Source organism: Schistocerca serialis, chromosome 3, assembly GCF_023864345.2.
Source record: "Schistocerca serialis cubense isolate TAMUIC-IGC-003099 chromosome 3, iqSchSeri2.2, whole genome shotgun sequence".
NCBI classification, from domain to species: domain Eukaryota; kingdom Metazoa; phylum Arthropoda; class Insecta; order Orthoptera; family Acrididae; genus Schistocerca; species Schistocerca serialis.
This window is the reverse complement of record NC_064640.1, coordinates 541,940,561-541,967,975: the sequence shown is the minus strand read 5'-3', so window position 1 is coordinate 541,967,975 and position 27,415 is coordinate 541,940,561. Positions and strand designations below refer to the sequence as shown.

Sequence of the window (27,415 nt, the reverse complement as noted above, 5' to 3'; positions counted from 1 at the left end):
GCAGCTCGTTAGAATGAAATTACAATGAGATGAACACCCTTAGCTCCTTACAGGCATTGACATACATCAACGGGGACAGATGAAAATGTGTGCCCCGACCGGGACTCGAACCTGGGATCTCCTGCTTACATGGCAGATGCACTATCCATCTGAGCCACCGAGGACACAGAGGATAGTGCAAAACCCACATTCTCAACGTATTGTCCCCCATTACATTCGTTGTGCCCCCACCCATTATACTCATTACTCGTGACGCGATGCCAATTCCCGTAAGAGTTCGGGCACTGTTTGTTCATTCGCACAGAAGAAGAAGATGGTGAAGTGGCTGGTGAGCCTTAACTACGTATATACTAAAATGGTATCTGTTCTTTCAGACATGTCCGAAAGAACAGATACCATCTGTGACCATGCAGCTCATTAGAATGAAATTACAATGAAATGAACACCCTTAGCTGCCTACTGGCATTGACATATGGCAACGGGGACAAATGAAAATGTGTGCCCTGACCGGGACTCGAACCCCGGATCTCCTGCTTACATGGCAGATGCTCTATCCATCTGAGCCACTGAGGACACAGAGGGTAGTGTGACTGCAGGGATTTATCTCTGGCATGCCTCTCGCCTCCCAGACATGTCCAAAAGAACAGTTACCATCTTAATATATATAAAGTTAAGGCTCACCAGCCACATGACCATCTTCTTCTTCTGTGCGAATGCACAAACAGTGCCCGAACTCTCACTGGAATCAGCATCGCGCCGCGAGTAATGAGTATAATGGGCGGGGGCACAATGAATGTAGTGCGGGACAATACGTTGAGAATGTGGGTTTCGCGGGAGGCGTGCCAGAGATAAATCCCTGCAGTCGCTATCTTTTGTGTCCTCGGTGGCTCAGATGGATAGAGCGTCTGCCATGTAACCAGGAGATCCTGGGTTCGAGTAACGGTCAGGGCACACATTTTCATCTGTCCCCGTTGACGTGTGTCAATGCCTGTAAGCAGCTAAGATGTTCATTTCATTGTAATTTCATTCTAACGAACTGCATGGTCACCGGTGGTATCTGTTCTTTCGGACATGTCCGAAAGAACAGATACCATCTTAGTATATATAAAGTTAAGGCCCACCGGCCACTTGACCATCTTCTTCTTCTGTGCGAATGCACAAACAGTCCCTGAACTCTTACAGGAATTGGCAAAGTGCCGCGAGTAATGAGTATAATGGGCAGGGGCACTACGAATGTAGTGCGGGACAATACGTTGAGAATGTGGGTTTCGCTGGAGGCATGCCAGAGATAAATTCCTGCAGTCGCACTATCATCTGTGTCCTCTGTGGCTCAGATGGATAGAGCGTCTGCCATGTAAGCAGGAGATCCGGGGTTTGAGTCCCGGTCGGGGCACACATTTTCATCAGTCCCTGTTGATGTTTGTCAACGCCTGTAAGCAGCTAAAGGTGTTCATTTCATTGTAATTTCATTCTAACTAGCTGCATGGTCACCAATGGTATCTGTTCATTCGGACATGTCTGAAAGAACAGATACCATCTTAGTATATAAAATAAACAAAACTTTTGTTTATGTAGTCGAATTAAATCAGATGATAGTGAGTGAATTAGATTAGGAAATGAGTCATTAAAAGTGGTAGATAAATTTTGCTGTTTGGGCAGCAAAATAATTAATGATGGCTGAATTAGAGAGGATATATAATGCCATCTGGGAATATCAAAAAAGGCATTTCTGAAAAAAAGAGATATTTGTTACTAATGAACATAAATTTTCTTAAAGTGTTTGTCTACACTGTAGCATTATACAAAAATGAATTGTGGATGATATGAAGTTCACAAAAGAACACAATAGAAGTTTCAGAAATGTGCTGCTACAAAAGAATGCAGACTAAAAAACCGGGATCTGTTTGTTTCAATATGTTCTGAAGCAAAAGATCGTCAGATTGAAAGTGGAGGGTAGCATGGGAGATAAACACTGTAGAAGGAGTCCAAGGCTCCAATACAATAATCAAGTTGAAATACATGTAGGTTGCAGTAAATGTGCAGGGATGAAGAGGCACATATAGGAAAGACTAGCATGGACAGCTGCATCAAACCATTCTTCAGACTGAAGATCACAATAACAACGGCAACTAAGATCAGAGTTATGTAATCTTCAGTGATGATTATGGCTATTGTAAAGCAGAAACTGTATCACTCAAATTGTATACAACTCAAGGAGCCCATCTTGACCAGTGTTCCGTGTTTAAATCTCCTGACCTCCACAACATCCTTGTCAAATCCTGCAATATTCCCAAAATACTTCCCTTATCTAAAGGTTGTACCCTTGTAATCGAACCTGCTGAAAAACCTGCCCCATGCATTCCTCCACAACCATCCACTCCAGCCCCACCACTGGCAAAACATTTAACATTCAAGGCAGGGCCATGTGTGAAACAACATGTCATTTATCGGCGGACGTGTTCACTGCACAGCCTTGTACATTGGAATAACAATTACCAAACTGGCTGAGCACATGAATAGGCACAGACAAACTGTCCATCCTGGATACTTAATACCCAGTGGCAGAGCAAGTGCTCCAGTATACCTCTAAGGATCTAGGTGCCTGCTACACCACATGAGCCATTTGTTTCCTACCACCAAACGTCAGTCTATTGATGTGTAGCACATATGTAGACTGTAAGTAGTAAATAATGTGTGTTTGTTGTCAGCTCTGATCCAGAAGCAAAAACACTTCTCACCACATCCCTTCAAGGATAAAAAGCAGTTTTCCCCATTCTCTGCATGCAAATGGGCATGTAGGCCATAACTTCACACTCAGAGTGGAAATGTGTTTCTCTTCGTTGTTCAAATCCAGCAGTGGTGAAATGGCATTGCACATGCCTGGAGAAAACAAAACTTTCCACACTCTGCGTTACGAAACACAAGACGACGTGAGCAATGGCAGAAATATCTGAAAATGCGTTCCTTGAAAGTACAATGCAAGTGCCTTGCACTCTCTCCCACAAATTTATTCTATGGGCTGGACTGAAACCAGTTGCAGGCTGGATCTGGCGTGCAGGCCACTGGTTGCCACCTATGATCCTTCACATCACTTTGTAAGTGGGCAAAAATATCTCACTCCTCCATGTGCCACATTAAAGCCAGTTGAGGGAGTGCATAAGTCATTTCTCCTTGCTGCTGTTTTCAAATGGTTGTTAATTAATCACAATTGTCTTCATAAGTGGGTAAAATTACTATGTTACCTGTATGCGCAACTGTTTAAAAGTGCGCCGGCCAGAGTGGCCGTGCGGTTCTAGGCGCTACAGTCTGGAGCCGAGCGACCGCTATGGTCGCAGGTTCGAATCCTGCCTCGGGCATGGATGTGTGTGATATCCTTAGGTTAGTTAGGTTTAATTAGTTCTAAGTTCTAGGCGACTGATGACCTCAGAAGTTAAGTCACATAGTGCTCGGAGCCATTTGAACCATTTTTTAAAAGTGCAGTTTACAACAAATTGTGTAGTGGACACCATGTATTATCATTCTGTGCAACAAACAATTTCTTATTTAATGAAGAACTGCCACAGAATATGATGACATAAGACATTAGAGAAAGAAAATAGAAAAAATAATTCAACTTTCATGTCCACAGTTTGCTATTATCGCAAATGCAGGATTTGCAGAGCTTAGATGTTAAAAAATATCTGTAACTCCATTTCACATCCTCATCAGTATAAATACAGTAAATGTTTCTTGCCAGTGGTGCTGTTTACAGTGCTTGTCTCTTATTTCGTAACACATGATTTTTTTTTTTATATCCCATTCCAGTTTTTGTTTGTGTATTATATTGTCAAAGCATTTACATCCATTCATATATCCTGTTTCATAAATTCTAGAATTCTATGATGTGGAACAAATGAAAGGTTAACACCAACTAAGTACATTAGCTGTAAAATGTATTTCTGGAAGTCATTTTAATAATTAATAATCATTAATATTGCCAAGAACTGTGCTGCATGCCAATTTGTTGTAATGTTTAAGTTACTGGCTGGTGTCCTGTGGGTCACCAGCTCAAATCCAATCATGAACATCTATTTGTTATTTAGTATTTATAATTTCTAGAAGGTTCTCAAAATTTCTTATGTTTGTAATGTTTGTATATTCTGGAATAACTGGTGTTTGTGCAAATAGCTGCACACTCTGTCTACGAGTTCAGTTGTAATTCTGCATGGTGTTAATAGTAAATGTGGTTTCAGTGCTAAGTGTTTTACTTCATTGATGACCCTACTTTCGGTTTTTGGACTTGATTTTAGTTGTGATGTTACATCATTTGGTAAAGACACCCAGTACTTCAAAACATCTACATCACTGTGGCTCCAATCAGCTGTTGCCTACACGGACAAGAACCAGAATACATGCAGTACATTTGTTTCCACAGCCCTTATATTCAGGAGACCATACATTCCAAAACAGTAGTAAGTCTGCTGTTCATCAGCCATCCATCAGTATTATCTGGAGACACTTGTCAGGACCAGATAAAATGGCTGAAAGAATTCTGCCATGTTGCCAAATACAACAGGTGGGGTGTCATGATGTGTTTGGCAAATTTGTACTTTTACTTGGACAGGATTTGAGATCAATGAAGAGAAACTCTATTGCTGGGATAAATTCCAAGCCAAACTGAAGAAAACATTTGGTGACAATCAGCAGCAAGTCTGCTTAGTTGAACACCAATTTAAGAACAGGATTCAGCATCATGGGGAAATAGCACAATCCTACATACAGAATGTTTTGGCCCTACGCCAAACTGTGAATCCGAATACAACAGAAGCTGACATAATCTCACACTTGATAAAAGTAGTCACAGAAGACATGTGCCAAGCCTTTCTGATAAAGGATGTCACAACAACAGAGGAATTCATCAAGTGAATGCAACAGAAAAATCATGACCTCACCTCTCTCATATGCCAGGTTGTAACAGAAGAAATACAGCATTTTATGGCAGGCAGAACTGTCAGACCAAGTAAGCCAGAGACAGCAGCCATGAATGTTGTCCCCAGTCAAATGCACCAACCTGGAATTACATCACTGCTCTCAAACAACAACCTAGCACCTGATCAATGCAGGTACAATTAACTTCTCCTCCAAGCCTAGTGTCCTGCAAAAGAACAGTTGTAGGGAAGACCGGGGACAACATGCTGGTATGTTCCCACTGTAGACACACTGGACATGTTACACACTACTATGCAGAAGGAAGGTGAGATTTGACAACAACAAACATTAACCATCACAACAGTTCTATTGATACTGGTCAACTGCAGATAATTTCAGTCGACCTGTGGGATGAAGGCTTCAATGTGCCATGGATGAATTCACTCCCTGATACACCATAACCATTCCCTATTGCCATGACAGAGGTACCAGTGGCTCACATGGCCACTGAACTCAGGAAAATTAAGTAAGGCGACCATGCCACAGATGAAAATCCTCTGTGGGCAAAAATCACCAAGATATCAGGAAATCTCAGTGATGTCATCGCCAATGGCCAACTTGTTAGGGTGCTGATGAACTCAGGGGCTTCCTTTTAATCTGGAATGCTTATCTTTACCAGCTAAAGAAGACTATGCTCCACAGTACAAAAACAATTATACTGCGAGTCACAGATGGTAAATACATCCAGCCAACAGGAAGAATAAATTTCGCTGACAGAACACAGCCCTGAAGATGTGTTGTTTTAACAGAACATAATCATAATATTATTCTTGGATGGGACTTCTTTCAGGCATCACTACTAGTCATAGACTGTAGAATATGAGAGCTTGAGATTGGCAAAGCTATTTCAATAAGCAATGATACACTGTTCCCATTTCAGTCAGAAACTCCTCAAGATGACTGAAACACCCGAGCATCACGATCAAAGTAGCAAAACAGCTGGCTTCCATATGGTCCCTGGACGCCCAGGAGAAGGACCAAGAGTGCTATAATGCCAACCACTGGCCAGTGAGATACAGCTTGGGAGACTTGGTATGGTCTTTTATGGCTTTGCAGAAAGTGGCACTATCAGAAAAGTTATTAAAACATTAATTTGGGCCATATTTGTTCTTGTCAGACAAGTCAGTCAAGAAGGTAAAAGTGCTGAGACATTACCTTTGTCCTCTGTATGAATCCCTAGTATAGTCATGAGGTGTAGATCAGTGTGGGGGCTTCTCATTCAAGGAAACTGAAGGCCTCAGTGATTGTGAAGCAGGAGGGGCTACCGCCAATCCTTTATCACAGTGAAGAGTATGTGACAACATAGACTGAACGTGAGGATCCTACAGCACTACCATACAGATGGCCTCTGGCATTTCTACATCCAGGATGCTGTAGTTGGCTCCAATGAGATCTTCTGAAACAATGGGTCACAGATTCTCCTGAAGAGGGAGCAATTGCATAAGCTGTGCTGTGTGCAGATGTGGAGCAGTGGTTAGTGTTGCTGGCTGGCATGCTGCATGTCACCTCTTCAAATATTAGTTATTTAGTCTGTCCCCGGTAGCTGAGTGGTCAGCGTGACAGAATGTCAATCCTAAGGGCCTGGGTTCGATTCCCGACTGGGTCAGAGATTTTCTCCGCTCAGGGACTGGGTGTTGTGTTGTCCTAATCATCATCATTTCATCCCCACCGACGTGCAAGTCGCCAAAGTGGCGTCAAATAGAAAGACTTGCACCCGGCGAACGGTCTACCCGACGGAAGGCCGTGGTCACACGACATTATTATTATTAGTTATTTAGTGGTAATCATTTCTAGAAGGTTCACAATGTTTCTTATTTTTGTAATATTTGTATATTCTGGAATATTCTGAACTCTGTTCAGGAGTTCAGTTCTGTCTGTTGTGTCTGTATGTTAGTGTCAGTAATAAACATGCTTTCAATGCTAAGTATTGTATTCATTCATGACACTTCAAATTTGTAATTGATTTTAGTTATGACATGACAAGACCAGCTATAATGGAGCATTAATGAATTACCAGAAAAACCACTGCTTTTGAAACCACTGCTGTTTTGTCAGTTATACTATGAAGAAACTGAAACATCCTGGCGGATTGAAACTGTATGTCAGACAGGACTTGAACCTAGAACCTTTCTCTTTCATGGGCAAATTTTCTAATGACTAAGTTACGCAGGCTTTACTCCTTAAGGTAACAATCTCCTACTTTCCAGACTTCACTGATGTTCTCCTGAATGCCTCGCAGGGCTAACAATCATGGCAGAAACAATGTTATGGAGAAATGGGTAACCCACAGTCTGATAAATATGAAAGAATAACAATATAAGTGCTGTAAAAATTGAAACCTATTTGAGGTGACCATTCTTACTTATTATCTACTGACAGGAATTTTCAGTTCTCAAATGTAAATAATCACACAGTTTGTAGCAGCAGTCACTAATAAGATATTTTATCATTTGAATTTGCAAGGATTCCTACTTCTTCTGTTATACCTCTGTGGGCAACTTGTTAAATATGTATAGTATTCATTTTGCCAAGTTATGGGAAATAAATACTTCACTGACCTTAGCTTTATTACTCCAAAAGATAATTTCATATGGCAACAGGGGGCAAACAATTTCAGCTGCAGGAAAACATAGTGAGGGATATTTCTAAAAACCAGAACATGCCAAACTGAACATCTTTATTAGTTTGGAAATATGTTGATACAAATTTACGTTGTTATCTATCTGGATATCAATAAATTTTACATATGTGATTACATTAACTCTATTCTGCTGCCAAGTTATTATGTGTTTGAAGTGAAATGCTGTAATATTAATATTTGTGAGGCTAAGGCTTGGACTGTTACTGTGAACCAGTTGTTCATTATGTCTTGGGTCTATCTTTTATATTTGAGTTTAGTCAATGAGTAATGACACTTGCTTCATCAGAAAATATGAGTTGTTGAACAGACCTTTAATGATTTTGGAATGTTGTTTACGTAGGTCAAAAACATGAGTGGGGATCCAGCACTGAACCTTGCAGAACTCTTCCTTTGTTATGTTTCCTCTTTCTGAATTAAATTTTACACCGATAGTGCACTTTGCCAGTGTGACCATCTGCTTTCTGCATACATGCAAGAGGGTTGCCATTTGTGCAATAACATTATGGTATTCTAAATAGAAATTTATTGCTCATATTCTTAAGGGCATTGGCAGTGTCACAGAAAGTGCTAACAGAATAATTTCTTTTTTGTTTGCAGAAACCAAACAGAGAGACATTTAACAGTTTATGTCAAAACTGTGTAAATATTTTGCTGTATGCTACTTTATCAACAATATAAAAAATGAAAGCACAGGAAAGAGTGAAATGGACTCATAAGGTTCTCTCCATTCTAATAAATGATTGTTACTAATGTCTAAATTTGTAAGAAAATGTTACTAAACTCAAAGACTGGTTACAAAGGTTTCTCAAATACAAGTGGGGAGGGGGAATTCCTACCAAATAATTATAAAATTTTAAATGATCAAGCAGATCACCGTCATAGCCAGAATAATTACTTTCTTCCAGGGACACATGATTTGATAATATCTTGGATGTTTGAAACTAATTTCTTGTGATGATATATATACAGTGTCTTACAGTATCTTCTACAGTTGATTGTTTATTGTTAGTTCTGTCATGTATGCCACTATGTTATTTGTCTCATTGTTAATAATGCTCATCATTATAACAATTTTGTATTATGATTTTGTGTATAGTTTGCAACTTTGTATTGTAATATAAACATTTCTTCTTGATCACTCACTTATTCATCAGCTGTGTGCTTGTTTTGGTTCCTTGTTTTATGAATGTTTCAGATCATTTTATTTTTCTGATGCATTGAATGAATGTAATATTTTTTTTAAAATTTGTTTGCTCTTACAAATAACACCCCACTGTGAAATATTCTGATGTGGAACCACTATACTAACAGAGATGAAGAAATTATAGTTCACTGTGTTGCATATCTTATAATGAGCCATAAATTTCAGATTTTGTTTCTTTGTCATTACTACCTGTATTATAACACTCTTTTCCTGATTTTAATTTCCTTCATGACAGAGAAAATTGTATTTTGAAGTCAAGTGATCAGCATTTTTTTTACCATAAATGCTTCCATCATGTTTATTCTGTCACTGAATTTCTACCCTTCCTGCAACTCCAAAACCTTTTTTATTTGTTTTCGTGTAAAGTGCTTTGAGTTTGTATTTTGGTGAACATCCATTTTCACGTACATAACTGCTGTTTTTCTCCATCTTTATTACCATTGTTATTACTATTACTGGAATTACTTCCAATAATAATTTATTTCATTAATATGTCTAGATAAATATCAGACAGTCAAAATTTGGAACAGCTTTGGTTGTAGAAAGTGCAGAATCTAGTGGAGGATATGTGCTTGGTTTCCGAATAGATCCTGCAGAGAAACGACAGACTGTGTACAAGGAACTGTGTTCGCTGCACAAGGTTTACAGTCAGAATCCAGTATTTGGCGTTCAGTATACAGTTGGCCAACAGGTAATGTAACCTTATTGATTATTCTAATTATATTTGTGAAACAATGTCAAAATCTGCAAATAATTCATTGAAACAAACAATTGAAACAGGTTTTGCACACAAACACCCACCCAAAGACAAAATAATTTATACAGATGTAGAAGAAAAGGAAAGGTGCTACAACTCTTTAATCAGGAGACATCAAAGTAACAATCAAATAACACTAAAGATTCAAGTTCAATCAGGGTCCTTGCGGTAGGTATTAGCCACACACAAATACAGACCGAATGGTGGATCCAGAATTTTGGTTTGGAAAAGGCTTGAGTCAGCTGAGGGTAGGCTTTATCAAGGTTAACACAAAAACATTAAAAAAGCATCCCAAATTTTAGTTTGCTCATTTAATGCATCGTGAGTCTCCTCAGATAACTGTTTGCAAATTCTTCAATGAACTCAACACGTTGTAGGCTGCCCGACATATCGTGATAAATTGATATGGCAGCCAAACAGATCAACCTATATTCTATTACTGTTATAAAGAGGTATGAGTTCATTAGTTAAAGCAAAGAGAAGCTGCACTCCACGCTACAGGTAGATACTGGAAATGTAGCGAGAATTTGTAAAATAATTCTCATATTTGGGAAAAACTCATTTGTCTCTTGATGTGTCTCAGCTGCTGTTTGTGGGAGGTGTTCCCTGCCTCTCCAAAGCTCCTTACAAGGAGTTATTTCTCCTGATAATGAGGGAGGATGAGACAAGTTGCTGCTGCAAGGACATGCGTCTGCCACTACTGGGTTCAGATTTTGTTTTTATAATGGCACGTGGTATAAGGGTGAATAGGTAAAGAATGGAAGAGTGTTCTGCTCCTTAAAATCAACTCCTCAACTGTCCCAGTATAAAATTAATGAAATGTAGGAATGCATTTAATCTGAAACAAAACATAACATGACATTATTGTTGTACTCAAAACAACATAACAGAAGAGAAAGAAATGTTGCATCAAGCAAAAAGTGTGTGTAAATGTTAAAGGTTTATTTTACCTGTAGTATTCCTTAGCATCAGGTGCTTCTGTAATTGGGTTAATGAGTGGAATGTTTGGCAGTTCTGGGTGCGTGCATTGGGATGTCCAAAGGTTCTACATTACGACATGCCTTGTGGAAAATTTCTTCATATTTAGTTTCTCTGTGTCTTTCCAGTGTTCTTATTATGCTGTCTACTATCTCTTAGCAAAGTATACGATCTAATGCAACAGCCTGAAGATGCCATGAAAGCAAAATACACACATCAAAAAAGTTTTGCATCAACCCGGTTCCCAGAACTCCTGAAGATGGATATTGACCATGGATATTGTATCACACATAGGGTCTCTTTGACTGTTCAGAGATGTCACTAAGCCCACCCAAAGATGAATACAACAATGCATAAGCAGCACCTATTAGATGGAGCGGGTCCGACAGCCAGTCAGTTCCAGTCATTCCATGTTGCCTGTAGTTCAACCATGCCTAGATGGTCAGTACCGCAGTTTGATCATGTCCGCATTGTTACTTTGTGCCAGGAAGGGTTCTCAATAAAGCAAGTGTCCAGGTGTCTTGGAGTGATCCTAAGCGATGGTGTTTGGACATGGAGGAAATACAGAGAGACAGGAACTATCGATGACATGCATCGCTCAGGCCACCCAAGGGCTACTACCGCAGTGGATGTCTGCTACCTATGGATTATGGCTCAGAGGAACCCTGACAACAATGTTACCATGTTAAATAATGCTTTTTGTGCAGACACAGGACGTCATGTTATGACTCAAACTGTGTGGAATAGGCTGCATGGTGTGCAACTTCACTCCTGACGTCCATGGCGAGGTCCATCTTTGCAACCACAACACCATGCAGTGCGGTACAGATGAGCCCAACAGCATGCCGAATGGACTGCTCAGGATTGGGATCACTTTCTCTTCACCGATGAGTGTCACATATGCCTTCAATGAGACAACCGTCAGAGACGTGTTTGGAGGCAACCCAGTCAGGCCGAACGCCTTACACACACTGTCCAGTGAGTGCAGCAAGGTGGAGGTTCCCTGCTGTTTTGGGTTGGCATTACATGGAGCTGACATATGCCACTGGTGCTCATGGAAGGTGCTGTAATGGCTGTATGATACGTGAATGGTTCTGAAGACTGTGTCAGATGTTTATACTTTTCCTAATCACTGAGTACTTTTCCTATTACAGAAGAGAGATCAAAACAATTTTCAGTGCTAGTAGTGGATGTACTAGCCACTGACTCAGTAACAACAGCAATCAAAAACTGCAACTTTTAGACAAATTAAAGAATCATACATAATCAAATCAGCAACTTACCAATGACTGGTGCTGGAACTTCTTCTCTACAGGGTTATTTAAAAATGGCCAATAAGCCTTTAAGGGGTTAAAATAATACTCATCAGTCATTATTAACAACTTTTTCTTTTATTATGAGATCAACTTCAAAATCATGAAAAAATCAACTATTGCCTATAAAAGTTACATACCTATTAACCTACTCAGCCAACATGTATGAAACAGCTGCCTTTTTTTCCTCACAACTTCAAAGTTGATTCTCACTGTAAAAGTTGCTCTTATTGATGAGTACTTTAATCCCTTAAAGATTATTGACTCATTTTAGGTAAATAATGCAATATAAATCTATGAAATTCATGCCAGCAGAAGTGGGCATGCAAAGAAAGCTACTTTAAAAAGAATTCAGAACTGAACAAACCTGATGATTGATATTGCATTACATTATTTATGTTACATATTACTTCACACTAGCCCTTGTGGGGCAGGCAGGGAGGATTGAGTGCCCAGTACATTCCACAGCCACCCACAGTACACTAACCAAAAGATTAAAAAAAAAAATCCTTATTTAAATTTTGCTGTAATTTTTTCAAAGTTTGACAGAAACAAACACAAGCACACAATGATAACAATTAAAAAACATTTTAATAGTGTGTTCTATTGCATTTGATTTGCCAAACTGTACATCAAAGGCAGCGCAACACACCCACTCACAGATCACACACTCGTATGTCAAGCTCCATGTGTGACTGAGGTGAGCGCAGGTGGGTGGCAGTGGCAGCAGAGTGTGGGTGTGGCTGCACCTTGAATGAGTGGTGTGTGGATTAAAAACTCATCGCGTAAACACCCTCTTATAGAAATTTATAATTTGAATACATACTATACCTGCTTAAAATGGGTAAGTAAGGATAAGTGATCAAAGCTGTACTGTAGGTAGTATAGTACTAAGAAAATAAGATAATATCAAGTTTAATTTGAAATTTGTCAGGGATAGTCGCAGACGTCTTTTTTTGAGAGTGGGGGTGGGGGTGGGGCTGGGAGCTTGAACCTCTTAGCCCTCTTCCGCCCTCCCCCCTTCCCATCCCCTCCCACCCTCCTGGATCTGCTACTATACAGACCATTCCCACCAACATGAATATAGAAGTCCAACCCATGATGAAGTTGTTATGACAAGTTAACCTTTGTGTTAGGTAAAGCCAAACATACAAGCAGCAGGAGGTGATAATACCCAAGATATCCAAAAGTCAGGTGAACAACTGCTGGTCAGTATGTTCTACATGGTATGTAAACAGTACATTGGCATACACAGAAATGAGAAGCTATTCACAGTGTCACTTCATTATCCTGCTGGTCTGGTTAGGGGACTTTTTCACATGACTCTTCTCTGACATGTTGGTTGAGTGGAGCTGCCAGTCGTGGCATTTCATCTGCTTTCCGTCTGCCTCAGGCAGCTTGATGCCTTTGACCCTGAATAAAAACAGGACATAATAGTAATCTAAAGATAAAAAATAAGAGCTAAAGTTCAAAGAAATAGGAAGACACAAATGGAAAGACTGAAACATTAGAAAAACTCCTGGCATGTGGAGGAGAAAGGTAAATAATGAAAAGATATCCAAAGAGGCCTCAACTTATTAAGCACGTTCCAGAGCTTAACTTCTGGATCCACTGACCTTCTCAATCCACTTGAACTTAACATCTGCAATTTCTATCTCCTTACCCAAACATATGAGCCTGCATGTTCTGCTACCTTTGAATCTCCCACTTTTCTACCTTTATTAGACAGCATCTATAACCTATTGTTTAAAACAGCTTTTCATTATCTGACTGACTACTCCTACAGACACATAATTTTGATATTGTTTTCACATGAATCAAATGCTGATGATAAATGGTATTTCTAAGGAACTCAACAGTGCAGTTATCAGGTATACTCGCATGAAACACTTCCGTATTACTGTTGGTAGCATGTCATCTGTCACACTAATATTCTATACACACAGCATCTGTCATTAGTGACCTGTGAGTCACTAGTTATTTTGATACACAACCACTCACATTGAATCTGTTTGAGTGAAAATTGAAACTCAAAAAAGATAACAATACTCCTTCATTCAAAGAGATTATTATTTAAAATATACATATTTGTGCCCCTTTAAAAGGATAATAATAATTTCAGTGATATTTTGACTGTTTATTATGTCCAAATAACTGATTTTTTAACTTGAAGTTTCAGTAACCTTTTAAAACATAATTTTTTATGCTATATACATATGTGTGGTGTCTGTTCTGTTGGACTTGTCTGATAAAACAGACACCACTCATATGTAGGTGTGACTGCCTTGATAACTCCAGTGCAGATGCACAACAGGATCCAGCCCTCTTGTGGGAATACAGATCTCACTGTGAGCAAGTAGGTGAAAGGACAGTGGATGCTACTATCATGTGACGAGTTGGAAATCTGAGTTGGACGAGGAACATATCCAGATGGCTGAGGTGGTTAAGACAATCCCTCATATTAAGTGAGAGATCTGGGTTCGAGTCCTGGTCTGGTACCAATTTCCAACTCTTGCCATCAAATTATGTTGATGCCCGATTGTGGCTGGTGTTGGTCTTTCCTTCAAAATAATATTTTATATTCTACATGATATAATAGATTCCTCCATTGTTGTCATCTTCACAGGATGTGCAGATCACCCTAGTCTGCTTTCTACATGAATGTTTGGAACAAATTGCTCATACTATGGTATGCTTGCTGTCATTTGTACATACTTGCAATACCTTCTTCTTTTGCTAAGCAGTGGAAGTTCATCCTGTTCCTCTCAATGCTAGATAAACCTGTATTTTTTGTCATTGATTTTGATGTACACTAGTGTGCAAAACTTATGGACAAAAGTAACTGTCACATGATGTGTCGCAGCCAAGTAACATAGCTCAATGAAACTGACACCATACTTAGAAATAACTGGTATAGTATACTGCAGAAGGTAGCCTTAAAGAAATACGCAGTGAGATGAATGGAAATTACACTTTTATTCAAAGACAATAATTACAGTGACATCATACTAATTTCTGATGGTCCATTGGAAATTACAAAAGGTAGGACATGGTTCTTACTAGGATGTGTGAACACCATGGATGGTATTGCATATTGTGTTCAAAGATTCAGAGGTCAGTACACCCATGTAACACCATTTCCCCCCCCACACCATAACACCTAGACCACCAAAATGTTCATGTTCGAAAATGTTCGTGGGCGCATTACATCATATGGTGAGAGACGAGAACACATCATGCAATCAGGAACATTGTCGAACATGATTGTTTTGATGCACCAGATGTTCAGATGTGGAGAGGTGTAATGTTGCATGAGCATACTAATATCCAAATCATTGAGCACAGTACACTCGCCAGTCAATGGTATTGTGACACTGTACCCCTTCCCCATGTGTGTCATTTCAGGGGTGCATTTGGCCTGACTTGTTTTTTATGGATGACAATGCACAACTGCATTGAACAGCTAAGATGGAGGAGCTCTTGGAATGACAGGATATTTGGCAAATGGACTAGCCTGTCATTCCCCTGAGTTAAATCCCATCAGTCATGTGTGGGATGTGTTGGAGAGATGTATTGCACTGTGTTAACATGCACCACTGACCATCCAGCAGTTGTCAACAGTACTGGTGTAGAAGTGAAATGCCTTATCACAAGAACTCCTTACCAACCCTGTGATCGGCATGACAGCACATTGCAGAGCGGATTGCTGTCCATGGTGATCACACGCCCTATTAAGAAACATGTCCCCCCTTTTGTAATGCCCAGGGGACCCTCATAAATCACAATGACATCAATGTAATTATTGTCTTTGAATAAAAGTGTAATTTCTGCTCATCTCACTGTATATTTCTTTCAGTTTCCTTCTGTAGTATACTGCAGCAGTTCTTTCTATGTATAGTCCAAGTTTCATCAAGCCATGATACTTGGCAGTGACAGGGCATGTGAAATTTATTTTCATCCTTAAGTTTTGCACACTAGTGTACTTGAGAACTCTTCACCTTTTTGACAATATTGTCAGTTTGTATGTCCTCAGCCACATTTGTAAGATATTCACTTTTTTGTAACATTATTACCGTAGCTCAATTTGTAAAAGATCTATGAATTCAGGGTAAATATACTTAAAAAAACTTCTAATAACCATCTGCTCACTCTTTTGCCAGTATTGTAATTACTGTATAATAGATCACTAGGTGCCTACCCCACCTTTTGTTTGGTTGTAAAATGTTATTACCGTACTTCTTGCTTTCCCTGAGAGGCTGTATCTTCATCAATCTTTCTATCACTATGCATCATGGAGATGACTACAACAGATTATGGTTTGATTGGACCTGTTACATCTTTTGTAAAACCAAATAGGTCTCAAACTCACTTATTAAAATATTCCAGGCCATTGTGGCGTTGTCAGATAAATTTCTTATTGAAACCTGATATTTTATTCTTATCTGTGGTGGATATCTTTAATGGGGGTTGTAGCTTCTTTGAAGGTCCAATATATCTCATGGCCCACTACTTACTTGAAGCTCCAGTTCTCTGTTTATTAGCCAAAAATTGTTGGGAACTATCTTGTTTGATCTTTTGTAATGTTCCTATCAATAGAATTCATGCAAGAGGCATGATGATCTACCAGTTGTCAGTAGTTAAAGTTTTGATAGTACCTACTTGAGGAATAACAAGATGTTACATTATTTCTGTAGGCTTATTTAGTTTGTTGAAAAGACCACTTGACTTTGAGGCTACATGTATTTCAAAATTCGTTAAATAAAATGTTCTTTGGTCTACCAAAACAAAAGCCTTTATGCTGTATTCCTCGGGAGCTGCTTTTCAACTGTCACATTCTGCAGGAGTATGCAATTTCAAATGTAAGAGGCGATCACAAAGTTTTTGTTTGAGGGTGTTGCTGCAGTGTATATGCAACATACCACCACTTCGATGCAGTTATATAAGCACCAAGACATAAGCAAGGGACAAGTGTGGCATTTGTCTCTTTCCTGTGTGAGTGTGGTAAATGCGGAAATGTGAACTGTGGTGATGTTATTACTAGATGCATCCAACAGGACCCATGTGCTGTTATTCTTTTCTTGGCTGCTGAAGGACCAACACCCATAGGCATCCATTGGAGAATGGAATATGTGCTACATGATAATGCATGTCCCCGTAACACAAATGTCGCAATGCAGAAGTTATGCAAACTCAAGTGTGAGACACTTGAACATCCATCTATAGTCCTGATCTCTCCCCATGTGATTATCATGCCTTCAATCCAGTAAGAAAGGTCTTGAAGGGTTGATGATTCCTGTCAGATGACGCTGTGCAGCAGACAGGTATAGACTTCTTCACCCAGTAGGACACAGTGTTTTACCAAGCAGGTACCTTCAACGTGGTGCATTGGTGGGATGATTGCCTCAATGCTCATGGTGATTTATTAACCTCTCAATTCTGGACTGTACGGCCTTTGAAGAGAAAATTTTTGGGTGCTCCTCATACTTATCTTGCAATGGTGTAATAAGATCACACACAACAGCTTACTTGTTAGTCTTTTTCATCTCATCTCTAGTGGTTTTATCATCAAAGCAAATACAATACATTAGGTCCATCTATATGCCCCAGGTCACAATATCTGTTAAAGTGTTCATGAATGTTCATCATGTACACATTAGTGTACATAGCACTGTTATCCATCAATTTATCAAAATAAAGAGGAAAGATTTATGTGGGAGTCTTTGGTGGCGTAGCCAGCACTATAGCACCTGATTTATAAGAAAAGATATTATGGCCTTTGGGTCTTTCCCTATGACAATAGATGTCATCTGTCATGTAGTCTGCCTTTCTTTACTCATATAGTAATCTATAGTAACAAGTGAACTTAATATTCGCTACATATGAGTCTGGATCATGCTCAGCTACTTCAGCATTGTCTTCTCCATCTTCTGAACTTTCGTCAGACAGAAACTGTTCATCAGTTCGTAGCTTCTCTGACACAATTTCTTCATGTAATGGAAGCTTGGAAATTTACTAAAAGGACATGAGAAACAAGATTGGAACCTTCCATATAAACAATGACTACTTCTTAAAACATGTAACTGGTCAGAAAAGTGATAATGAGAAATTTACTTACAAGCTGATACACATGAAAGACAATGATGGTGATTAAAACATGCACATAGTGTCACTTCACTGAAATACTAAATAACACAAATGTTTGCATTGGCTGATTTTGCTAAAATACAGAACAATATAAGTAGTTGCATCAGGTCAAAACATGCTGTACAAAGAAACAAGGAGTGTAACAGGAGTTTTAAGTGAAGTTCAAGGGATAGCCACACAAAAGTGAAATTTACAGGGGGATTTTCTTCTTCACCCCATGAAAAATCAGCAACAAAAGAAAAACTCTCAGGTCATATTGGTGTGACATAAGCAGGTAAAGGTTACCAATTTTCCCACATTTCCTCTGATTACAAGTTTGGGACATAATTTCTTGCAACTCTGGTCAACTACATTGCCACTAATAATTATTTCCAAATTGAGAGCCATATTCACAAACAGGCACACAATGATGGAAATCAGGAAAGTTTCTTCCTATGTAAACTTCTGCTTGGATCACCTAGTGAGTCTCAGAACGAGCAGCTTCTGACGGGATTCGGGCTTGTAGATATTTTTGTTGTTTGGATTCACAGTGTGGCTGCAAGTGTCATAAAAAATAAGCAAACTTGCAATTGCACTTGCATCCAGTACAAGAAGATATCTCAAGCAATTGTGGCTCAGCATACAAAAATGATCGTACGTCAGTACAAGAATAAACTATTCCCTTACCATACAGTATTGTGGTTGTCTATAATTTTTTAATCAGCTGCTATACCAAGGTCATGACTTGAAGTGATAACCTGATATGTGCTCACACTAACAGAATACTTTCCATTCTTTGTAGACTAAGTTTCTACCATCTGCTCAACCTCCATAATGTACAGGGTGATTATAATTAAAGTTCTAGTTTCAAAACACTGTAAAAAATGAACCACTGCTCAGAATGACATCAAATTTGATCAGAATATTATTGCAGTAGTAGGAAACACTATGGAAACAAAAAAATTAATAATAATCATGAAAATATTACCATTAGATAGCTCTGTAAGCAGCAGAGTAAGCAAAATAAAAGGTGCAAGGTACACAGCTTTTCCTTCACCTATGTCAGAGACACTCGGAATGACTGTCTCAGTGCAGTATTGCATGCTGGTGGTAAAGTTCTTTTACAATAGCTGTCACTGTGCGTCAGTAGCTCTGCAAAAGTTTCAGACACTCAAGGAAATTAAGAAAAGGCATTGGTCTGATATCTGCCAAGGGTCTGGAGGGAATGATTACAAAATTTGAAAAGACTGGTTATTTTGAAGTGCAGAGGGAGGAAACAGTTGATCCAGCTTCATAAGAAGGTGTGTAAATGTGCAGTGCACACAGAACTGTCCAAACTTTGGACATGCCTGTGAGCTGGGTGCATAAAATTCTACAAAACCTCCCACTTTGCTACCCATACAAAATTATCTATGTTCAGTAGTTGCTGCATGCTGACCCGTAACATAAACATTTGCTGTAGAATTTTTTGCTTCCATGGAAGCAGACAATGAATGGTCATGGGACATTCTGTGGACAGACAAAGACCATTTCCATCTCCAAGAAAATGGCAATACTCAGAATTGCAGAACATGGGCAACAGAAAATCTGCTCCACATCAGCTGGTGCTGCTTCATTCTCTGAAGGTACTGTATGGTGGAGTTCGATGACATGGTTTATTGTAGGCCCATATTTTTTGGAGGTAATGAGTCCTGCAGGTCCTGTTACGTGTACTGTCACTGGTAAATACTATGAGAGGCTTTTGCACACCAACGTCATTCCAACCCTTCAACAGTGTGGATGTGTGGGTAGGATCATTTCTATGCAAGATGGTGCTTCTCTGCACGCTGCACAGCCAGTGAAGCAGCTGTTGCAGAGGCATTTCAAAAATGTTAGAATTATCAGCTATCATTTTCCTACAGCTTGGCCATCCAAATTATCCAATCTTAATCTGTACCTTCTGGGTGTGGGGTTATCTGGAAGGTGCTGTGTTCAGTGCTACAATTACAAATATAGCTTAATTGAAGGCACACATTGTGTGATGCATTCTGAAAGTGACCCCTGACACAGTCCAGCCTGCTGTGGAATATGCTGTTTGTTGATTTCAACATGTGGCACAAAACAGTGGACAGCATGTTGAACATGTCTTGTGCCAATCTCACATCATTTAAAACTGATATCATTGTTGTTTTTTGTGGCTTTTGCTCTCAGGATAGTTAAAAAACAATTTTTCTCATCTTGATGTGGTACGACCTTGCCTAGTTGGATGGGCTTACCTAAGTAACATTGCCACAGCTGTTAAGTCCCAAACTTGAGTAGTCATGCACATTGCACAATATGGTTACTTTACTGCACAACTCACACAATAGCTGTCATAATGTGATTCATCTGTCATTTGTAGCTGAATCCATGTACATTATGTCTTGGGTTTTTTTCCACCCTAACGTTCCCCCCTTGGTTGATAATATTGTCAGAATTTGATGTCATTCTGAGCAGTGGTTCTTCTTTACAGCATTTTTAAACTGTAACTTTAATTGTAATTACCCTGTACTCGTCTTTTATCCTTGACTCTTAGGAATGTGAGTGGTGTTTTGTACCACATATTCTAGTCCCACCAGTGAAAAACCATGTATAATCAAGGGAAAATAAATATAAAAGAGCATACATGTGGTATGTCTGCTGCACTGTCAGCTGTGTATGGTGTTTTGTATTGAAAAACAAGAGAACACTGCACAGGACACTCAGTAACCAGATATCTGTCATTTATGGTGTAGACAGTTTGTCTTTGTGTACATATTTGATTGTAGTCATGCTGTTATCTCCACTGAAGCATATGCTTGCACACATTACTTTACCATATTCCCCCTTGATATCTCCATTCCCTTACAATGCCTTCCTTACTTTCCTCTTTACATGCTTCATTATCAAATTGGCTCCGTCTCCTTATCAATACTGTCTCCTTTTCAATGTTCTTTTTTTATTAATATTATCATTTTTAGCTGTTACAATTTTGACAGCTGGTAAGTAGAACCTCCTCTTTTGTCGTGTGTACAATAAATATCCATTTTAAACTTTATTTTTGAACATGTGTGGCACAATATGTGTAAGTACATTGTGTCTCGAAGGTGATTCCTAGGAACAGGAAAATATCATTTTATTTTATGATAAATTCGTCTTAGTAAGTGACAGGAAAGAATAATAAGGAATGAAAAAACAAAATCTAGCAACATACATGAACACAGTGAGATGAACTAGCAAACTGTGGAGGTTTAGTAATGTGAACTACAACTGCAGTAGGAAGTATTTGGCATTGACGTTCTCCTCTGTTGATTTTCCATTGAGTGCCATTGAGTGTAAACTGACCTTAACACTTTCTTATTGACAATGATTAGTAGTTGTAGTTAGGTCACTGATTGAATGGTTATATTTTTTAAATATGTTTTACCTGAAACTGTTGGTGCTGATAAGTTATTTTCCAGTATTAATGGATTACTCATTCACAACTGTGGCTACATTTAATGTTTCCTCCTATGAAACAATATTGTTGACTATCTTGGTGTCAGATACAAAATTTTGCATAATTCATAACAAGTAGCTATTGCCACACAGCGTAGCAGGTTTAGTGTACTGTTGTCTTCAGTTTTATGATGCTTTTACTCAAGGTGAGAGAGAATGCCAATCCTTTTGCCGAGCATAGTACATCAACTCAACCTGGTATGAACTCAACAAGTTGTTGGGAGTCTACTGCAGAAATATTGAGCCATGCTGCCTTCCTCAGTTTCGAAAGTGTGTCCAGTGCAGGATGATGTGCATCAACTGACCTCTCAATTACATCCCATAGATGTTTGATGGGATTCATGCCGGGCAATCTAGGTAGCCAAATAATTTGCTTGAATTGTTCAGAATTTTCTTCACGCCAATCATGAACAATTGTGGCCCAGTGACACGGCACATTGTCATCTATAAATATTCCATCGTTGTTTGGGAACATGAAGTCTGTGAATGGCTGCAAATGGTCTCCAAGTTGCTGAACATAACTATTTCCAGTCAATGGTCAGTTCAGTTGGACTAGAGGGCCCCGTCCATTCTATGTAACTACAGCCCACAGCATTATGAAGTCACCATGAGCTTTCACAGTGCCTCATTGACAACTTGGGTCCGTTGCTTTGTGGGATCTGTGCCACACTCAAACCCTATCATCAGCTCTTATCAACTGAAACTGGGACACATCTGACCAGTCCACCGTTTTCCAGTCATGTAGGGACCAGCTGATATGGTCACGAGCCCAGGAGAGCCTCTGCAGGCAATGTCGTGCTGTTAACAAAGCCACTTGCATTAGTTGTCTGCTGCCATAGCCCATTAATGGCAAATTTCACCACACTGACCTTAAATATATGTTCATTGTACATCCCACATTGATTTCTGTGATTATTTCACACACTGTTGCTTGTCTGTTAGCACTGATAACTCTATGCAAATGCTTTTGCTCTCAGTCATTAAGTGAAGGCCATCAGCCACTGCCTTGTCAGTGGTGAGAGGTAATGCCTGAAATTGGTATTCTCAACTCACTCTTGACACTGTGGATCTCACAGGGGAAACTCTCCATCACAACCCCATCAGATTTAGTGGTAAAATGGTCCAGCGGATAGCCTGTCAAAAACTGAACACAGATAAAGCATGAAAACAAGACGATGGTGTACTGAACTCTGAAAAAAAGAAGCAAAATAGATACAGTGGACGGTTCAAGCTCAAGATGTGCAACATCAAGTGAATTATGGAAACCGTGGCGTCATGGTTGTCCAGTCAAGGTGTTGGACTACAAAGTGGGAGATCCATGTTCAAATCTCTGTCATATCCCCCCCCCCTTTTTTTTCACAAATTTATGAACTGTCTGTCCAGTCATTGACATGTCTGTCCTCCTTCTGTAGTCTTGCCAATTGTCATACTACACATTGGTTATAGAACATGAGTAATGTGGTAAGAACATACTACTATCACAAGTACATGTGATGAATAGTGAGGGCAGGCTAGGTGTCACACAGACCTCTCACAGAAATGAAAACAACAAATAAATGGGCATGAACTACGTTACAAGAAAGGAATTCAAGAGTCAAAACTTCCAAAGCAGAACACAAGTCATAGTGTGGTATTTGTTTAGAACAGATAGGAGGTATATAGATCTGAAGGTCTCTTCGTTACACCTCACTGTTGGAGACAGATGTTACACCACGACACAGACACAACTTTGAATACTGAGAACAGACACATCGGTGGCTGGATGGACAGTTCATAACTTTGTGTGAAAAAAAAAATGACATGAGACATGAAAGAGATTTGAACACATATCTCTCGATGGGCAGTCCAGCTCCGTGACCACAGAACCATGACACCGTAACTATTGAAACTCACTCGATGTTGCACATCTTGAGTTAGACTGCTTGTTGTTCCTATTTTGCTTCTTTTTTCACAGTTTGGTATGCCTTCTTCCTGTTTCCATGCTTGATCTGTGTTCAGTTTTTGATGGGTTGTCCACTGATCCATCTTACCACTAAATTAGAGTGGGGTGCAATGGGGAGCTTCCCTTGTAAGAATATTGAATTCCCTAATGATTTCCATAATGGAATATCCCATGTGTCTAGCTCCAACTACCATTCTGCATTCAAAGTCTGTTAATTCCCATTGGACAGGCATAATCATGTCGAAAACCCTTTTCACATGAATCACCTCAGTACGAATGACAGTTCCGCCAATACACTATCCTTTTATACTTTGTGTAAGTGATACTACTGCCATCTTTATATGTGCATATCACTATTCCATGACTTTTGTCACCTCAGTGTGAATTTAATCAAAAATTGTCATTTTCATGAAATTAGTCAGATTACGCCTAAAACAAAATGTACATGCTCCTAGTGATCCTGGATCAAACTTTATTCTAAAAGGGCATGCTGAAAAATAATGGCTCCAAATGGTTTATGTGAAAACTCTTAAAGCTTTTTAAATTAAACAATTGCTACTAACATTCAACATCTTTATTCTTCATGTCCATATATTTGCAAGCCCTCTGCTACTAGAGGACTCCAAATTGTAGTGTGTAACATGGTGGTGTGTAGCGCAACTACGTCAATGCATGAAAAAGAACCTGCCCATCCATACATGGAGTGCCCTCTCCTTCAGCATGACAATGCCAGACCACACACAAGTACTGTGACATCTGCTACAATCCAATGCTGTGGAGTCATTGGCACAGATCATTCTCTGCACAGTCCTGATTTGGCCCCATCCAATTCTCACTGGTTTCCAATAGATAAATAACATATTTGAGGACATCAGTTAAATCATGTCAAAGCAATGCAAGCAGGGCTGATATTCTGGCTCTTTCAACAAAGTCAAACATTCTACCATGACAGTATCAATAAACAGGCCGCTTGTTGGAAGAAATGTGTTCAACGTCAGGGTGACTATGTTGAGAAACAAATTTGTAGACATGAAGAATAAAGATGTACAATGCTAACAATCTTTGTTTTATTTAAAGAACTTAGAGTTTTCACATTAAAAGTTTGGAGGCATTACTTTTCAGCACACCCTCATACATATCAATGTTGGCAACTTATGGATACAGATGTATCCCCTGCTTGTAGTCAGTTCTTAATTACATATGGCCACATAATTTTTATAAATAAAAATCTCATTTTACAGACCCAGTACCAAGAAGAGAGCTCCATGTTTGCTGATGATACACAGGAAATCGTTGAGTCAAGTGATGAAATGTCCAATGTTTTCCTTACTTACTTTGCTGATGAAAACCATGAAGACAGGGAACCAGTTTATAATCAAGAACTTGGACTGGCTATTGAAGCTCTGAAACCTGGAACTACATTGCAGAATCTGTGGGAAGTTATACCTTCCTCATAGTGCTGTACCCTATCAACTTACAATGTAACATAGAACATGAGTCATGTTTACAGAATGACATTCATTTAACTGTTTCAAAAGAGATGTCAAATTGTACCTGTTGAAATTTTTTATCCCAAGTGGCTGTATTTTTGTACTTAATAAAAATTTTCTGAAAGCAGTAGCAGCTTTTTGAGTTTGCTACTTGCTACCACTGAGTGTGGCAGAGATGATAATGTTCCCTTGTCATTGTTATATAGTGTTCAAGTTCATCAGACATTTAGTTTTGTATTCCACAGTCTTTATTCATGCAATGCAAGTCCACATGTTGAAATTTTTTTAGAGTATTCATCAGCAACACATGCAAATATCACAAGTCCATGTTTCAACCATTTCACCCTTGGCTGTACTGTCTGTTTGAGATCTTACACCTGACTGCTCTGTGAATGCAAAAAAAAAAAAGCCTTGTGCAAAAACAGCCACCACTGTTTAAACCCTTGGCTTGATGTGTGTCAAACACATACATTTCTGGCTTCCAAAACATACTTAAGAACTATGAATTTAATGTTAAATACATGCATCATATAGGAATTTGCACATAAATTTCCTAAGGTTTCTAGCACTGTTCTTAGTTTCTCTAACTTGAATAGTTTGTTCATAAATAACGATTTTATCAACATAAGTACTACTTTGTATTGTTATGTTACTAATAAATATAAACAATTAAAAATAAGTACACTCATACATCTCTAATTATGTTTACTTAGTAATGCTGCCGCTACTTTCAATGTTTCATATCTTATTTATGTGAAAATTCAGGTTTTTATTCACAGAATGTACATTCCAGCTTGCAATTCAAAATAGGTCATGTTTATAAAAAAAAATCTATTGTGATAGTTCAATAGTATCCACTGAGATTCATCTGTGGATGCTTATTTTGTAAAAATCACTCAAGGTGTCATCGAGATATTAATTTTTGAAGTTCATTATATTAACACAAAATAACTTAAAAACTACACTTCATATCAAGGACACGTTTTCACCCACACTCTCAACGTATTTTTGTTTTTTTAATCATGTTGCTGGCTTCTCCATCACTAGTTAGGTTTATTTTTTAATGGATTTAGTCTTATCGGCTATTTTATTCTCAACACGCAATTCTACAGTGGTGGCTACCCCTCCATGTTTTCACACTAAGGGTCGGGTTTTCCTGATCATGTGGCCAGAGCCTGCATTTACCTGACCTGTGTTCTAAAACTCTCATACTCAAGCATGTCTGCCAATCACTGCACCTCAAAGGGTGCTGTCATCTGTTGATGACATCATGGGTCTCATGTGGTTCAGCTTGGCCTCCACACTCTGCTGGCTGTCAGATACTTGCCAGTTCACCCGCACCTGCTTCTAACATCACAATAGGACAGGTGCACATGGCTGCATCTGTTTCTAAAGTGTCTCGTCACAATTTCCAGTATGTACCGTCTCAGCGTGTAACATTTGACTAATGGTCAGACATCCTTTGTATATGCCAGTTACCGTTTACAACTTTCAGGAGGGTCTGTTTGTAAGCTTAAGTGTCATCTAGTTATATGTGCTTTTCCTAAATCACTTCAGGTGAAATATTCCTTCAACAAGACTGCAACAAATTCTTAACCTTTCCTTGCCAATTTTGACCTAGTACTAACTCTGATGACTTCATTGGTAACTGAATATTGAACTCTCAGGTCTCTTCCTCTCTTCCCTTCCCCCTAAAATTCAGAAGCTGCTTTTCCTTGCATAAATACTGACTTGATCAACAACTGGAAATGTATTTCACTAGCTGCCCTAAAATATCCTCGTAAGAATTTTGGAATTTAATAAAAATTCAACTAAGCAGAGTTATGAGATGTGTATGGTAGTCAAAATGATTTTAGGAATCTAAATTGTTATTGGACAAGAAAGATGAGGAATAAATGTGATTTCCATTTTATGTATTTATTTTTCAGGTTCCATGGGGTCATGCAAACCAAAGCTGCTTGGTCATAGAACGAGCCAGTGCATATGAGGGCATGTTGAAAAGTAAACCCTTAAAGCATGTTAAATAAAACAAACATTGTTAACATTCTGGATCTTTATTCTTCATGTCTAGCATGTAACATGGCAGTATGTTACGTATCTATATCGGGGCATGAGAAACAATGTGCTGGAATCAAGATTTGAATCCAGGTAGTTTGTCCAGGAATGGAGCACTCTCTCCTTCAGCATGACCATTCCAGACCACACACGAGTGCTGCGATACCTGCAATAATTCTATGCCTTGGAATCACTGTCATCGATCATCCTCTGTACATTCTCAACTTGGTTCATCCAATTTTTGTCTGTTTCCAAAACTTAAAGAACATCTTTCAGGACTTCACTTTGATAGTGATGAAGTGGTACAAGCAGAGGTGAGGTTGTGGCTCCATTAACGAAGTCAAATCTTCTACAGTGACAGTGTCAACAAATGGTCTCTCATTGGGAGTAATGCGTTCATCACCAGGGTGACTGTGTTGAGAAATAAATATGTAGACATGAAGAATAAA

The 27,415-nt window shown here is 39.0% G+C and overlaps 1 protein-coding gene across 3 annotated transcripts in view; it reads left to right on the top strand.

The window, feature by feature from the left end:
• Window positions 1–25,593, top strand: part of LOC126470419 (Bardet-Biedl syndrome 5 protein homolog) — an 81,173-nt gene extending 55,580 nt beyond the window's left edge. For 2 of the 3 annotated variants that reach the window (XM_050098276.1, XM_050098277.1), the window contains 2 exons: window positions 9,313–9,504; window positions 24,663–25,593. In XM_050098276.1, coding sequence (XP_049954233.1) covers window positions 9,313–9,504; window positions 24,663–24,878 — 408 coding nt within the window. In that variant the 3' untranslated portion in view covers window positions 24,879–25,593. The remainder of the gene's footprint in view (window positions 1–9,312; window positions 9,505–24,662) is intronic. The other variant, XM_050098278.1, reaches the window with a different exon arrangement.
• Window positions 25,594–27,415: the final 1,822 nt, after the last annotated feature.